The sequence below is a fragment of the Phocoena sinus genome, chromosome 2 (genome assembly GCF_008692025.1).
Source record: "Phocoena sinus isolate mPhoSin1 chromosome 2, mPhoSin1.pri, whole genome shotgun sequence".
Classification (NCBI taxonomy): domain Eukaryota; kingdom Metazoa; phylum Chordata; class Mammalia; order Artiodactyla; family Phocoenidae; genus Phocoena; species Phocoena sinus.
In genome coordinates this window covers 6,587,590-6,602,138 of record NC_045764.1, presented here as the reverse complement: position 1 = coordinate 6,602,138, position 14,549 = coordinate 6,587,590, and the positions used below count along the sequence as shown (strand labels likewise).

The 14,549-nt window shown below is 40.0% G+C and overlaps 1 protein-coding gene across 5 annotated transcripts in view; it reads right to left on the bottom strand.

The window, feature by feature from the left end:
* ITGA8 (integrin subunit alpha 8) overlaps window positions 1–14,549 on the bottom strand; it is a 189,226-nt gene that overhangs the window by 147,544 nt on the left and 27,133 nt on the right. For all 5 annotated transcript variants that reach the window (XM_032622802.1, XM_032622803.1, XM_032622804.1 and 2 more), the window contains exons 4-8: window positions 12,794–12,917; window positions 7,100–7,161; window positions 5,248–5,293; window positions 2,346–2,471; window positions 1,367–1,411 (exon numbers count right to left, since the gene is read on the bottom strand). In XM_032622802.1, the coding sequence (XP_032478693.1) occupies window positions 1,367–1,411; window positions 2,346–2,471; window positions 5,248–5,293; window positions 7,100–7,161; window positions 12,794–12,917 (403 nt within the window). The remainder of the gene's footprint in view (window positions 1–1,366; window positions 1,412–2,345; window positions 2,472–5,247; window positions 5,294–7,099; window positions 7,162–12,793; window positions 12,918–14,549) is intronic.

The window sequence follows — 14,549 nt, the reverse complement described above, 5'->3', positions numbered from 1 at the left end:
GCTGGAAGGGGCAGTCAATTTGAAAAGTAGAGTCAAATGTCATGTTAGAGTATAGCACAGAAAAACTAAGCAGTAAAATGGTACTGGGAGTGCTGGAATTGGGAGGCGGAAGGAATTATGATTTATTGGGGTGGTCAGGGAAGGTCTTGGCAAGAAGATGACATGTTACCAAAGCCTGAAGAAAGTGCAGGAGTAAATATCATGGAGGTCTAGGAGAAGTATGTTCTAGTCAGAAGGAATAGCACGTGCAAAGGTCCTGAGGTAGAAGTGTGTCTGGAGTATTCAAAGAACAGCAGGGAGGGCAGGGTGGCTGGAGTGGTTGGAAGGAGTCAGGGGTAAAGGACTGGGAGCTGAGGTCAGAGTAAATAGGGACCTCATGAACAGAGTCTTTTAGGTCATTGTGAAGACTTGGATTTTAGACAGAATGAGCTGGGCAATCACTGGGAGCCAAGAAGTTACACCACGTGACTTCTCTTCCTCGAGGACCACGTTGGCTGCTGGATCTAGGGAAGACCACAGGAGGGCCAAGATGAAAGCAAAGAGGATCAGTTAGGAGGCTGTTGCCACAGTGCTGATGGGCACTCGGATCAGAGCGGAGGCTGCGGAGGAGGTGAAAAGTAGGCAGATCCTGGCTGTCTTTTGAGTTTGGTTAGCAGGATTTGCTCATGGATTAGATATGGATGGGGTGTGAGAGAAAGAGCACAGTCCAAGGCTGTTGCAAGGTTTTTTGCTTGAGCAGCTCGGAGGATGGCATTGCCATTTACTGAGATGGAGCTGATGGAGGGTAGAGCATGTTTAAGTGGACAGATCGGGAGTTCAGGTTTAAGCTTATTAAGTTAGGAAGAGCCATTCAAATAATGTTGAGTGTTGAGTAGATTCTAGACCTTACACCGTATTCCAGCTTCCTGGACACACGTATGGACGTTTACTAGGGGCACCTAAAAACAGACCACACTCAGATAGAACAGAGCTGACTGATTTCGAGATCAGGCTTGCCAAACAGGAAAGACTAAGGGGATTATACCAAGTGAGATACCCGGCAACCACGGCTTCTCATTCCCCACAAACATTCAGAATTTGGTTTAAAAAAAAAAAAATCAGCCATCACACTAGTAACTTTGGGGCCTGCAGCCTCATAATGGCTATAACACAAAGGAGTTATTAAATGTAGGGCTGATGAAAAGTTTCAGAATTGTTTAAAAATCACAGTCCTAAAAGAGCTTTTTAGGTCACTGCACTTTTCCCCGTGTTTTATATTGGGCTGGCCAAAAAGTTCGTTCAAGTTTTCTGTAACATCGCATGGAAAAACCTGAACGAATGTTTTGGCCAATCCAATAGAGGGCTTCATTTCAACAATGTTTCTCACCTTGCTGAGAGTCCCCAGTAAATTCCCCAGCAGCAACTGAATATCCTGTTTTAAAGCAAGAAACGAACGAATCACACGTTTGAAGACTTTACAAATGATCTGTATCTAGAAATATGAAGGCACTACCATAGTAGTACCTTGTGCAGAAATGCCAACAAATCCTATTACATAGAAGTTTAGGGTTCTACAAAGAGAAAAATTAATCAAACCAGGATTTATACTAAATCTTGGAAGCATACTAGATCTGCTGCTTCTGAGCCTGGCAACACCTTCGGATTCTGAGGTCCCTTTTAGAAGCAGGAATGCTTCATTGCCCACCTGGACGTGTGAATGGTGGTTGCTGCATTTGAAGAGTTGCTGACTCATCATAATCAGACATAATTACTCTGAGAGGTATCTCTTGTGCTCAGGTTCTGCAATTTCTGATCACCTACAAGGCCTACTTCCTAATACCTTTAATGATGATTTCCCACAAACTTCACTTGGCTCTAAAGTGAGACGAGGTGATAAAAGATAACTACAGTTTTTAAAAGTTCATCAAGGAATCAAAATGCCGATACATATGATACCAAAGGTGGCAAACGATAGTGATGAAATGGCATCGTGTGGTTTGCACGTAATAAATTTTGAGAACATTCTAGCAACTGGAAAGTCTCTTGCTCTTTTTAGAAACTGGAAAGGGTCATCGTCATGTTGCCTGGGTAGTACTGGGCATCCTCACTAATACATAGTATCTACGACTGGTAAAATACTTTATTTGCAAGAGATTGTCACGGAGCCTATAAAACAGCTATGAAACTATGGAGACTACATATAATGGCTGAATCAAAAGAAAAGAAAGCTAAGAGTCCACTCGAAGCTAGTAAGAGAAGAAAATTTGCAAAAGGTGCCAAATATTATGTGAGGAATAAAATTTGCTTCCACATTTAACATGCTTGTCTTTTGAGAAACCGCAAATGTCTTGAGCGATGCATCTCACCAAGGTAACTGTCATCGTAGGAAGCAGGAGCCACTTCTGTCTGCTTTTCTCCAGCCAATTTTCTCAGGATATCCTTGAATGAGTAGTTTGCAATGATATCTGCAATACTGGCAGTGATCACCTGACCTGTGTTCAAACAAATGAATAGATTAACTGAATGAACATGAGAGGCGGGCCCTCTCCGCCACAGACACAGGGTATCTGAACAATACACACGCCCTTGAAAATGGTCATGAGGTTGCCTGCATTTTCGACAATGAATTTTCCTGCCTGGCTCTAGAACTGCAGGCTAAGTTTGCTGACAGCTGGTTAGAGCTTTCCATTCTAATAGAAGAACCACAGATGAACTATGTAATTGTTTTCATACAACATTTATTTTTTTCTGTTGTTTAAATTAAGGTGTAGTTGGTTTATAATATTATGTTAGTTTCAGGCACACAGCATAGTGATTCAGTGTTTTTATAGATTATACCCCATTACAGGATAGCCATGGATCCAAAAGATGGCCAGCAATGTTCCACTACAACTTTTATGCATTCCTATATTTATTATGGAAATCTAAGGAAAAAGTGTGATCTCATGCTCTTTGGGAGAAAACTGGAAGAATGTTTTCAAGAGACTAAAATTTAATATTAATTTTAAAGCCAAACTATTCCTTGGGGATTCACACATTCACAACTTCAGTCTTTCTGTCTGAAGTTTCAAAAGAATAAAACTGTTAAATCAGGCCATAAATATCTCCGAGTGACCTTGCCTGAAATGACTGTTCTTATATTAAGACAATCGTATTTACACATGAGTTTCTGAACAACGTCTGTAGAATTTGCCAGTTTTCTCTGGGTTAAAGCTAAATATCCCCTTCCTTGCTCCCACAGACACACTGCCTTTGCTTATTTCCTTTAGTTCTTCTATAAATATTATAATCTTAAAACTGACTGAGTAAAATTTTAAATTATCTCAGACAAATGCTCTCTATCCCCTCGACATGGCTAATTGTCAGCATATCATCTATATCAGACATTTTTTTTTCAACGTAAGGAAAGAATTATGTGAAATTAATCAAGTGCATTAGAACAAAATCTTTTTAAACACATCACTTTTATTTTATACCCATCCTCTGCATAAAATATATTGTTTTCCAGTTTGCAAAATAATGTTTAAAGACTGAAAGGTTAATTATTTGATGTGCATAGTTGTATATGTATGAATTAAGCTTAACAGTAATTTCACGTAAAATTTATCATAAATCCACCTCGCCTGTATCTTTCCCATTGGCCTTTTAAACATGATCAGGCCTCCTCCATTAAAAAGAAAAAAAAAAAACCAAAAAACTTCACTCAACTATTCATCCCTCTCATATTCTTTTCTATCCTTATTCTAAACTTTACAGCCAAAATTAAGTCTGTATTCTCTGTAATCTCTCTTTAGGCATCCCATTCACATCCACGCCTTTGGTTATCACCACTATGCTAGTTTTTATTTTAGCCTAGATATCCTCTCTGAGTTTAAGCCCATACATCAAAATACTTATGTGAAAAGTCTTGGACATCTCAAACATGTTCATACTCAACATAACCAAAAGTAAACTCATCATCTTCCTTCCCCAGTACACTCCAAACCCGTTCTCTTCCGGCTTTCTCCATTTCAGGGACTGGGACCCACCTAAAACCATTCAGTTACAAAAGTCAGAAACATATCCTTGGCATCCTCCCTGTTCACCCACATACATCCAAACCATCATCCAAGCTGTTTATTCTGCCTCCGAAGTATCTCTCAAATTCCGCCCCTTTCTCAGTCTGTACTATGACCACTCTAAGAAGCAAACATCTTCATCTGAACCTTACAGCTGGTTTACCTTATAGACTTAAAACTAGCTTATAACCTTAGAACTCGTTTGCTGATACTGCACTTTGGCCAACTGCCGATCCATTTTCCACACTGAAGCCAGCGTGATCTTTGTGTAACACACACCCGATGATAAAATCCCATGCTTCAAATTCTCCAGTGGTTTCCCATTATTCTCAGAACAAACAACACATTCTTATTCTACCTCAGGCAATCCATTTAAACTCCAATCATCCACCGGGGATTTCTCATTGTTTTGGAGATAAAGACAAAACTGCTTACCTGGGGCTGCAAGCCCTGAAGGGAGGGTGGGACCCCTCCATCCCACTCAGCAGCTCTTAACTCTAGTCCCCTGATTTCCCTCCATTCTCAGCTCGCCGGGCGCCTTTATGCCCTAGAACATTTTCACACAACCCTTCCTCTCTGCGCCTGGTTACCTCCCACTCGGGGTTCAGGGCTCAGTTCAGGGTTGCTGCTTCCAAATTCGTTGAAGTTAAGGTTGATGCCGGCTTATGTAACACCTTTTTTAAGAATTAGAGGAAGTCATCCCTCCTGGGCAGATGCCATCGTGCACCTGGGTTCAGGGCTCCCTAAGCAGAGCACAGGTTGTAATTTCATCTCGTCAGCCAGTGTTCAGAGGACAAAACATACCTGCATGGGGCCACCCTGGAGAAGCCTCCTATGCTCTCATGGCCCCATCTTGACATAGCTTCCTAGTGAGTATCATGCCTGGAGTTTCTTAAGTACTCGTGTGAGTATTCGATTAATGCCTGCATCTTTCCCCAGATGCTAACCTCTGCGGGTCACTCATTATTGTACCCTCAGCATCTAGCACAAAGCTGGGCATGGTCTCAGTAAGCATTTGATGAATGAAGGAATTAAGTTGCAACGGTATTTTAAAATATCATTTATATCACAAAGTACAAACTGAAATGGAGAAACTACCAATATGGAGATAAAATTAACATAATAAAAAGTCAACACTTGATGTTACTTCTGTTTCATCTCCCTGTTGGAAACAACCCGTGGGCATTTCTTCTCTGCTAACAGGACCTACCTTGCCAATAAAAACTGCCAGGGCCTCCAACTATAAGGTCTCCGTTCTACAAAACAGAAACGGCAACAATTGGAAAAGAAAAACAGTTTCTTTTTTTTTTAAGGGTGAGAAATCGTTGTTCATAAGCATTGCTCTAACAATTATACATAAAAAGTAATTTTTAAAAGAGGCCCTTATATCTGAGGCATGCAGGTCATTTTCTTTCCTTTTATTCCTTTCAATTATTTAGTGTGTTGTATCAAATACTTTTAATTAGATTCAATTGGGTAAGTAAAATTCTCTCCCCTGAGAATACATAAATTCAGTTTTTTGGCACTGCATCTTCCATGCTGTGCAGCTCCGTAGACACGGTCTTTTGAGCCTTAGCCGTAAAAAGAAAATTTGATTTCTGTTTATTTTAAGGCCACAGTAATGCCTGTTTTTTTTTTTCTATACATCTGCAAACACACCCCTTCCCAGGAGAGGGAGTGACAACTCCAGACTAGAAAATAAAAACTTTCCTTTCTACTTAGAGCCCCACCTTCCTTATCCTGCATCCTTGACTTTTAGTGGGGGTTGGGGGGGAGGAGAAAAAGAGTAAAATTTCAGACACTGATGAAATTTACAGTATTTGCAAAACCATGGAAGCTTTGTGCCCACGTTCTTATTAAATATCTGTTTTTAATTTGTGAAAGGATAACGTGAAATTAACACTAATGTGAAATCTAATCAGTCAGTTACACCTAAGAGATGAAAACCAGATGCTTGTGATCTTTTTAGAAGCACATTTCTTTACTGAGTTTTTGAGATTTTCATTTAAAAACGAAGCAAGGGGCTTCCCTGGTGGCGCAGTGGCTGAGAGTCCGCCTGCCGATGCAGGGGACACGGGTTCGTGCCCCGGTCCGGGAAGATCCCACATGCCGCGGAGCGGCTGGGCCCGTGAGCCATGGCCGCTGAGCCTGCGCGTCCGGAGCCTGTGCTCCGCAACGGGAGAGGCCACAGCAGTGAGAGGCCCGCATACCGAAAAAAGAGGAAGAAAATGCAAAAATGAAGCAAGACTGTTGCTTTTCAGCCTGTGTATTTTTTTTTTTTTCTCATATAACCATTTTTAATACATAACAAGCAAAGGAAGCAAGCAGAGGAGATAATCAAAGGGCATTAAACACTTCTCTAAATGCATTACAGAATGTTTTTCAAATCCAATTCCTTAAACAACTCTCTTCTCTGTGTAGCAAGCAGGTTTCACTGTTTTAACCATTATTCCATGTGTCTTTATTTTTTATTTTATTTTATTTTTTTTAACATCTTTATTGGAGTATAATTGCTTTACAATGGTGTGTTAGTTCCTGCTTTATAACAAAGTGAATCAGTTATACATATACATATGTCCCCATATCTCTCCCCTCTTGGATCTCCCTCCCTCCCACCCTCCCTATCCCACCCCTCTAGGTGGTCACAAAGCCCCGAGCTGATCTCCCTGTGCTATGCGGCTGCTTCCCACTAGCTATCTATTTTACGTTTGGTAGTGTATATATGTCCATGCCTCTCTCTCGCTTTGTCCCAGCTTACCCTTCCCCCTCCCCGTATCCTCAAGTCCATTCTCTAGTAGGTATGCATCTTTATTCCCATCTTGCCCCTAGGTTCTTCATGATTTCTTTACTATTTAATAAAATGCCATATGTATAGATTACTTTATTAAAAATAAAGAGCAAACAAAAAAATTTAAAGTTGCCAAAACAGGCCAGGTATATACCTAAAGGTTCTTTTGTTGATGGTGGTTATTGCGGGTGGAAGTGGGAATGAGAGGCAGGGGGTAAAAAAAAATCAAACAGATAAAATAAATTTTAGAAGCTATAAGATCAAAAGAATTTACCTTATAAAAGTCCAGACTAAATCCTGCTTGGCAGTAACCCTGACCTTCAGGATCAGCATTGCCTGGAATGATCAAAAGATACAAATGTTATAACATCATTATCCCCGAGATCTATTTTAATAACCAGTTCAGGATACACTGTTGTTTTATCTATAGACTTCTAAATTTAAAATGATCAATATGTGTTCTATATTTATTTTTAAAATTTATTCCAAGTAATTTCTTAAATACATTGCAATCTGTGTTCTTGTCCCGAATGGCACTGTGATTCTACAGTAAGAGCGATAGGAATAACGTTCCTTGGACTTACGATACTGGGTTTTATAACTCATGTTTATTTGAAGAAATAAAACCTCCATCTCCCATCTATGTTCCCAGTTCCCCAACTGGCAATAATGTGTTTCTGTGGTGCCCACGTGTTCTGAGTAAAGCAATGCCTTGAGAAAGAGAGAGCTGAATTTAGTCACCTGGGTGGACACTTTCTCCTGGGGTCACCGATAAGAGTTTCAATTTCCTGATCTCTCACCGGAAATTAACTTCAAATTCTTCTATTATCATTACGTAAATTAGGACCTGGCATTTCTGATCACATTGCATCTCACAGGGACTCTAGTGTTCACAAAAGAGAAAACTCTCTAGAAATGGCTTATTTTATACTCTCTGCAATGTAATTCACTAGCTGAATGTCCAATAGGACTTTTTTATAATACAGTTTTTTTTTTTTTTTTTTTGCGGTACATGGGCCTCTCATTGTTGTGGCCTCTCCCGTTGCGGAGCACAGGCTCCAGACGTGCAGGCTCAGTGGCCATGGCTCACGGGCCCAGCCGCTCCGCGGCATGTGGGATCCTCCCAGACCGGGGCACGAACCCGTGTCCCCTGCATCGGCAGGCGGACTCCCAACCACTGCGCCACCAGGGAAGCCCTGTAATACAGTTTTTTAAACCATAGGCAGGTCAACTGTGGATTCCCAGGATATTAGGATCCTGGGACATTAGGATGAGGAATGTACTACTTGTCACTTGTACTTTAAAAGAGTATCACTCCTAAAGTACTTAAATTAAAACCAAAATATAGTTCAGTAGAGGGAATCTCAGTCATTATACAGTTAGATGCGAACATGCAAATAATTACTCCTTTCTTATCAAGGATACTCCTGAATGGAAGCTAAAATAAGAGGGCAGGAAAGGAAAAGCACATCATCCCAGGAAAAATTTATAGGCTGGACATGTGCCTGTTCCAGAAGCTTTTTGAAATGGATCAGGCCTTTCCAGCTTTTCCTAGAATGCCTTCTGTTTTTTCTTCTCTTTGGTTAGTGCTAATTTTAGCACCGTCATCAGCCATTCTTTCCAGATGTTCCCTTTATATTTTAAAATACTTTTCTACTTCATGTACTGTATTTTTTTGATGATCTGTTTTTAATTCAAATGTCGATGCTTTGTGTGTGTTTTTTTTAAGCTAAGTTTTTTTTTTTTTTACAGCTTTACTGAGGTATACTTAATATACCAAAAAAATGCACATCTTACTGTGTACGTTTTGATGAGTTTAGACATATGCCTCATACCATGATACCACCACCACGATCATGGGAATAAACATATTCATCACCTCCAAAAGATTTCTTGTGTTCCCCACCCTCAATCAAATTTGCTTTTTTGTTTGTTTTTTTGTGGTGAAAACACTTAACATGAGATCTACCCTCTTAACAAATGTTTAGTGCACAGTACCTTACAATATATTTTATTTTGTAACTATATTTTGTGGTTTATAGTTATGAATGCTACAAAGTTCCTTAAAGTCTCAAATGTCCAGGTACCATTTTTCTAGAAGTTCATGCCTGTAAATAGCTGTATGCAACAAGAAATATATATGAACACAAGATATATGATTATGTGAACATAGATGTGTTGACTGTATTTATGAAATGTATTTTAATGCATAAATCTTTTTTATAAATCCTTTTGAAAATCGACTCTGACTTTTTCAATATTGTAAATTATTCAGAAAGGAAGAAACAGGACCATTCTTTGAAATCATTTTGCTGCAAAACAGGAAACTGAAAAAATTCAGAGAAAACAGTAATTTTTCATAAAATTCATCGAGAGAGCAACCAACTTCAAATGTTGAAGTGGTGATTATAATAGAAATGGGAGGTTATTTCCTTTGCAAAGTAAGTATTTCTCTTACAATTATAGTTTATGAGAGCTGAAGGAATCTTTCTTCCTAGAACTTCAGAGCATCTGTGAACTTTACAATTATGCCCTAAAGAGTAAACTCAGGAATCCAGGGAATCACGGTATCATGTGTTGGCTTCCCAAGGAGAATGGAAAGGTGTGTGTAAACCATTGCCATCTAAATTATGAATGACTGTAAGAGCTACAGGCATGTCATTAATATGAATGAGCAGACTACCACCCAAATTGCTCAAAGTGTCAGTGAAGGGGCTTTGCAGTGTGACATGAACATGAGAGGCTTCTTGAAATTCTCTTTTGAAAGTAATATCCCTGTTCTGTGATATTGGCCATATGCTCATGAACAAGGTGGCTTTGTGTTTATGAACTGTGAACTCCTTAGGGAACACAGGAAGCCGGCTCCTTGGGTGCATTTGAGAAGGAAGTACTTCCAGTAAGAGAGAGACCAGAGTTGTGTACTAGACTGAACAGAATTCCTGGCCATTTGTTTGGCTATTCTGCAGCTCGACATAAACTTCACCTTTACCTGTGTCAAGCTATTCTTTTATTTAGGAAAGTAAACGCTAAATAAATTCGCAACATAATATACCCGTGTAACTCAAAATGAGAGCATACTATACTTTAAAGTTCTAGATAATGGTTCAAACTCACCCTGCAACTCCTATCCACAAGTCTAGATGGCTTATGCTGTATTTTAACCTGAGCTCTCCCATCACATGGGCAGTCAGATAAAAAGGCAGAACAAGAAGCAGTGACATGGTTTCTAAACAATCATCCTTGATGTTAGCTGGAAGAGGATATATCATCAAGGTAAGAGGCATGTGAAGGACGGGCTCCTCATTTCAGCTACAGTAGTTTGCTGTGGGGAGGTACCTCTAGCAAATCATAAGAAATGTGATATGGATAGGTGTAAAAATTGATGAAACAAGTTCAGTTTTGAATCTCTGCTCTACCATAAATTTTATGAATAAATTCAGGATTTATTTATTGCTCTACCTGACTTTTTTTTTTTTGCCATGATACACGGCTTGCGGGATCTTAGTTCCCCAACCAGGGATCGAACCCGTGCCCCCTGCAGTGGAAGCGTAGAGCCCTAACCACTGGACTGCCGGGGAATTCCCTGACTTTTATCTTTAGCATAATAATAAGGACCTCTTACAGAACTCAGCAGCATGACCTTGAGTGGAAAACGACACAAAATATCCCTCTTAATGGATGATGCCATGCTTGGGAAGCTCCTGCTTTCCTGCTCCAATAACTGCTAAGAGAAGCCCTTCCCGTCGTCCTGTCTGAAACAGCTCCTCTCCCTACCCAGGCACGTCGCTCCCTACTCTTTTGCCTTGCTATGTTTTTCTTTGTAGTACTTTACACTACCTGCCATTATATTAGAAACTTATTTATTATTTAAACAAATTTTGTTGTTGAGATGTAATTGACATATTAGTCCAAGGTGTACAACACAATTTGATTTATGTATATACTGTGAAATAATTACTACAGTAAATGTAGTTAACATCTGTCACCACACATCGTTACAATCTTTTTCTCTTTTGGCTATGTTGGGTCTTCACTGCCACGCGCAGGCTTTGTCTAGTTGCGGCGAGCGGGGGCTACTCTTTGTTGTGGTGCGTGGGCTTCTCATTGCGGTGGCTTCTCTTGTGGCAGAGCACCGGCTCTAGGTGCATGGGCTTCACTAGTTGTGGCTCACGGGCTCTAGAGCGCAGGCTCAGTAGTTGTGGCACGTGGGCTCAGTAGTTGTGGCTTGCGGGTTCTAGGGTGCAGGCTCAGTAGTTGTGGCGCACGGGCTTTGTTGCTCCGCGACATGTGGGATCTTCCCGGACCAGGGCTCGAACCCGTGTCTCCTGCATTGGCAGGCGGATTCTTATCCACTGCGCCACCACGGAAGCCCCGTTACAATCTTTTTAAAGCTCTTAAGATCTACTCCCACAGCAACGTTCAACTATACAATATCGTATTACTAACTACAGTCACCATGCTGTACATTACATCCCCAGGATTTATCTTATAACTGGAAACTTGTACGTTTTGACCACCTTCACCCGTTTAACCCACACCCACACACCCCACCACTGGCAACCACCAATCTGTACTCTTTTTCTGTGAGTTTGTGTGGGTTTTTTTTTTTAAGATTTTGCATATAAGTGAGATCATACAGAGTATTTTTCTTTATCTGACTTACTCCATTTAGCATAATACCCTCAAGATCCATCCATGTTGTCGTAAATGGCAAGCCTTCATTCTTTTTTATGGCTAAATAATATTCCATTGTGTATATATCCATATCTCTATCTATTCCATATTTCCTTTATCCACTTATCCATTGATGGATCCTTTGGTTTTTCCATGACTTGGTTATTGTAAATTGTGCTGCAATGAACATGGGGGTGCAGATATCTTTTCAAGATAGTGATTTCAGTTCTTTTAGATAAATACCCAGAAGTGGAATTGCTGGATCTGAACTTATATATTTATGCATATGTTGTCTCTCTCCCGCCCTAGAATATGCTTTTTGAAGACAGGGGTTTGCTTTTTCTTGTCCTGTGCTTTATTCCCTAAACATAGTGCTCAGTGTGTTCAAAAAACACGTGTTGAATGAATGCATAACTGAGTCTTATTATCTATGAGGAACACCTCTTTTATTTATTTATATAAGTTTATTTATTTATTTATTTTTTGGCTGTGTTGGGTCCTTGTTGCTGTGCACAGGCTTTCTCTAGTTGCAACGAGCAGGGGCTACTCTTCGTTGCGGTGCTCGGGCTTCTCATTGCGGTGGCTTCTCTTGTTGCAGAGCACAGGCTCTAGGTGCACGGGCTTCAGTAGTTGCGGCATGCGGGCTCAGTAGTTGTGGCTTGCAGGCTCTAGAGCGCAGGCTCAGTAGTTGTGGCGCACGGGCTTAGTTGCTCCGCAGCATGCGGGATCTTCCCGGATCAGGGCTCAAACCCCTGTCCACTGCACTGGCAGGTGGATTCTTAACCACTGCACCTCCAGGAAAAGTCCAGGAACACCTCTTTTAAAGCCATTTAAGGAACTTCCCTGGTGGTGCAGTGCTTAAGAATCCACCTGCCAGTGCAGGGGACACGGGTTTGATCTGTGAGAACACAGGCTAGGTGGAGAACTCATATCCACTGTGCCCTTGGGTCCAGTCATGCTAATTAACACCATTCCTACAATTAACAAGCGGACAGGTAGCATTTTTCCAATGCAGTGTGAATTTGGAGTAGAGGCGGAGAGTTTAAGGCCTAAAATAAGGAACCAATCAATTTGACTGCAGAATATCTAAGAACAGAAAATTTCTGAAACACGGAAGACGATCAGCAGAATTCCGTGTCTTGGTCCTCACGTTACAGTAAGGCATCCTGGAAGACCGTCCATCATCTTTACCCCCACTGCTTTTCCCTTACCAATGGTGTTCTGGGGTTGCCTGCACTGTCTATAGCAGAAAAGCTTGAGCTAAATTTCAGTTCCAAGAATAGAAATAACTTACTGTTCCGACAAGGAGAGTACTCAGCATACGCACTGAAATTCTGAATCGCTACATAGCACGTGCCAACTGGGTCCTTTTCTGGCGTCGGCTTAAGAGTTCTCCAGTGATATAATGGAGCACAGGCCTGGGAGACATCAAAGACAATAAAATTTTTTTGGATGTAGATTCCTCATACAGTGCTTTGATTTGACTTATTGATGAATGGACCTAAATTTGTAACAAACAATGCTCAATTATTAAGTGACTTAATTGGCCTCCAGTATGCTAATGAGTACCTCGGTAGTCAGAGTTAATGAAACTTCCAAAGCCAATATTTCAACATTAATGCACTGTAGAATTGGAACAAATTAAGCATATACAAAGGAATGAGATTTTTTCCCCCACAGGATTTTAAATCAAATCAAAGTAGCCTAGCAAAAGTAAATATTTACTAAAGGCAAAGAACTCGTATTTTCTTTTTTTTTTTAATTGGACCTACATAAAAGCAAATGAACATTTAAACAGCGAATGAATCAGTGTGATGTCTTAAAAAGAGAACTAGTTCCTTTCTTGGTTTAATTGTTGCTTAAAGAAAAACTACTTTCAAATCAAAGGATGCAGACAAGTTTGTAAACCTCTGTTTTGTGGATTCCTCTGGTTTATCACTGAGGGTGCACCTGACGATTTTTTTAAAACAACGACTTACATTTGGACTGCTACCCCCTTATCACAGTGGGTTTATTTTTCATTTGATAGTTTTTATTCATGACAAGACAAAAATTAATTTAAACAATAGTAAGAAAAACATGATTCTTGGATTATGAAATATAAAAGAGGATATATGAAATCCTCTTTAAGTAAGTTAAATAATTAATTTTGCTAGGAATGAGACAGGCAATAAACATAAACAGGTAGAAAACACAGGCACCTTTCTGACTTCTGTTTTGCTAGCTCGAATCCTACGTAACTGTGTTTTACCTGAATATTCAACCACTCATTTCTAAGGATGCAGAATTAGGGACTTCTAGAATATGGAACCACTAGCCTCTCTCCTAATTTGATGACATCACACTTAAAACAATGCCAGAAAAAGTGGGGGCAGATCCTGATTTTAGTCTTTTCATGATTCCAAACATGTCCTTGGTAATCAGTCCAATGTGTAACGACTTCTAGATAATTTTACTAAGTAGCACCCTTCTTACTTGAGAATATAAGTTATCTTTACTAAAATAACTTAAGTTTTTTGGGGCTTTGTCTCTCTCTGTATTGTGAGGTCTTAGCCAATACTGAAAAGCTCTCTAACACATCTAAGTCCCCTTAACTTCGGGCGCTATGTGGTTAAGACATTTAACATAAGGTGGAATGGTGAAAAGTAGGAGTTTGGAAGGGAAAGCATTACCTATGTGGTTCAGTATAAGCCAACTCGCATCACCTTCCATATCACCATAGAACACTTTAATGCCATGAAAATTCTTTCCAGTGTTTGTCTGCTATCAGCCCTAAAAAATTATCTTTTTTATACCTGCTCAGTTTCACACTGATGTGAGACATGATGATGTGATAATATTCAGGCTTCGACCCAAACACACATGATACCTGGATATTCAAAATCGATACTTCTGTTCACAGCAATTTGAAGTTCTAAGACTTGTCACACAGCGTAGAATTTAATTCTTTATGCTGCTAAGTTTCAGTGCTCAAGGAAAAAATTAACTTGAAAGGTACTTTATATTATCCTATTTCCTACCACATAATTTTGAAAGTGCAAGCATGCCCT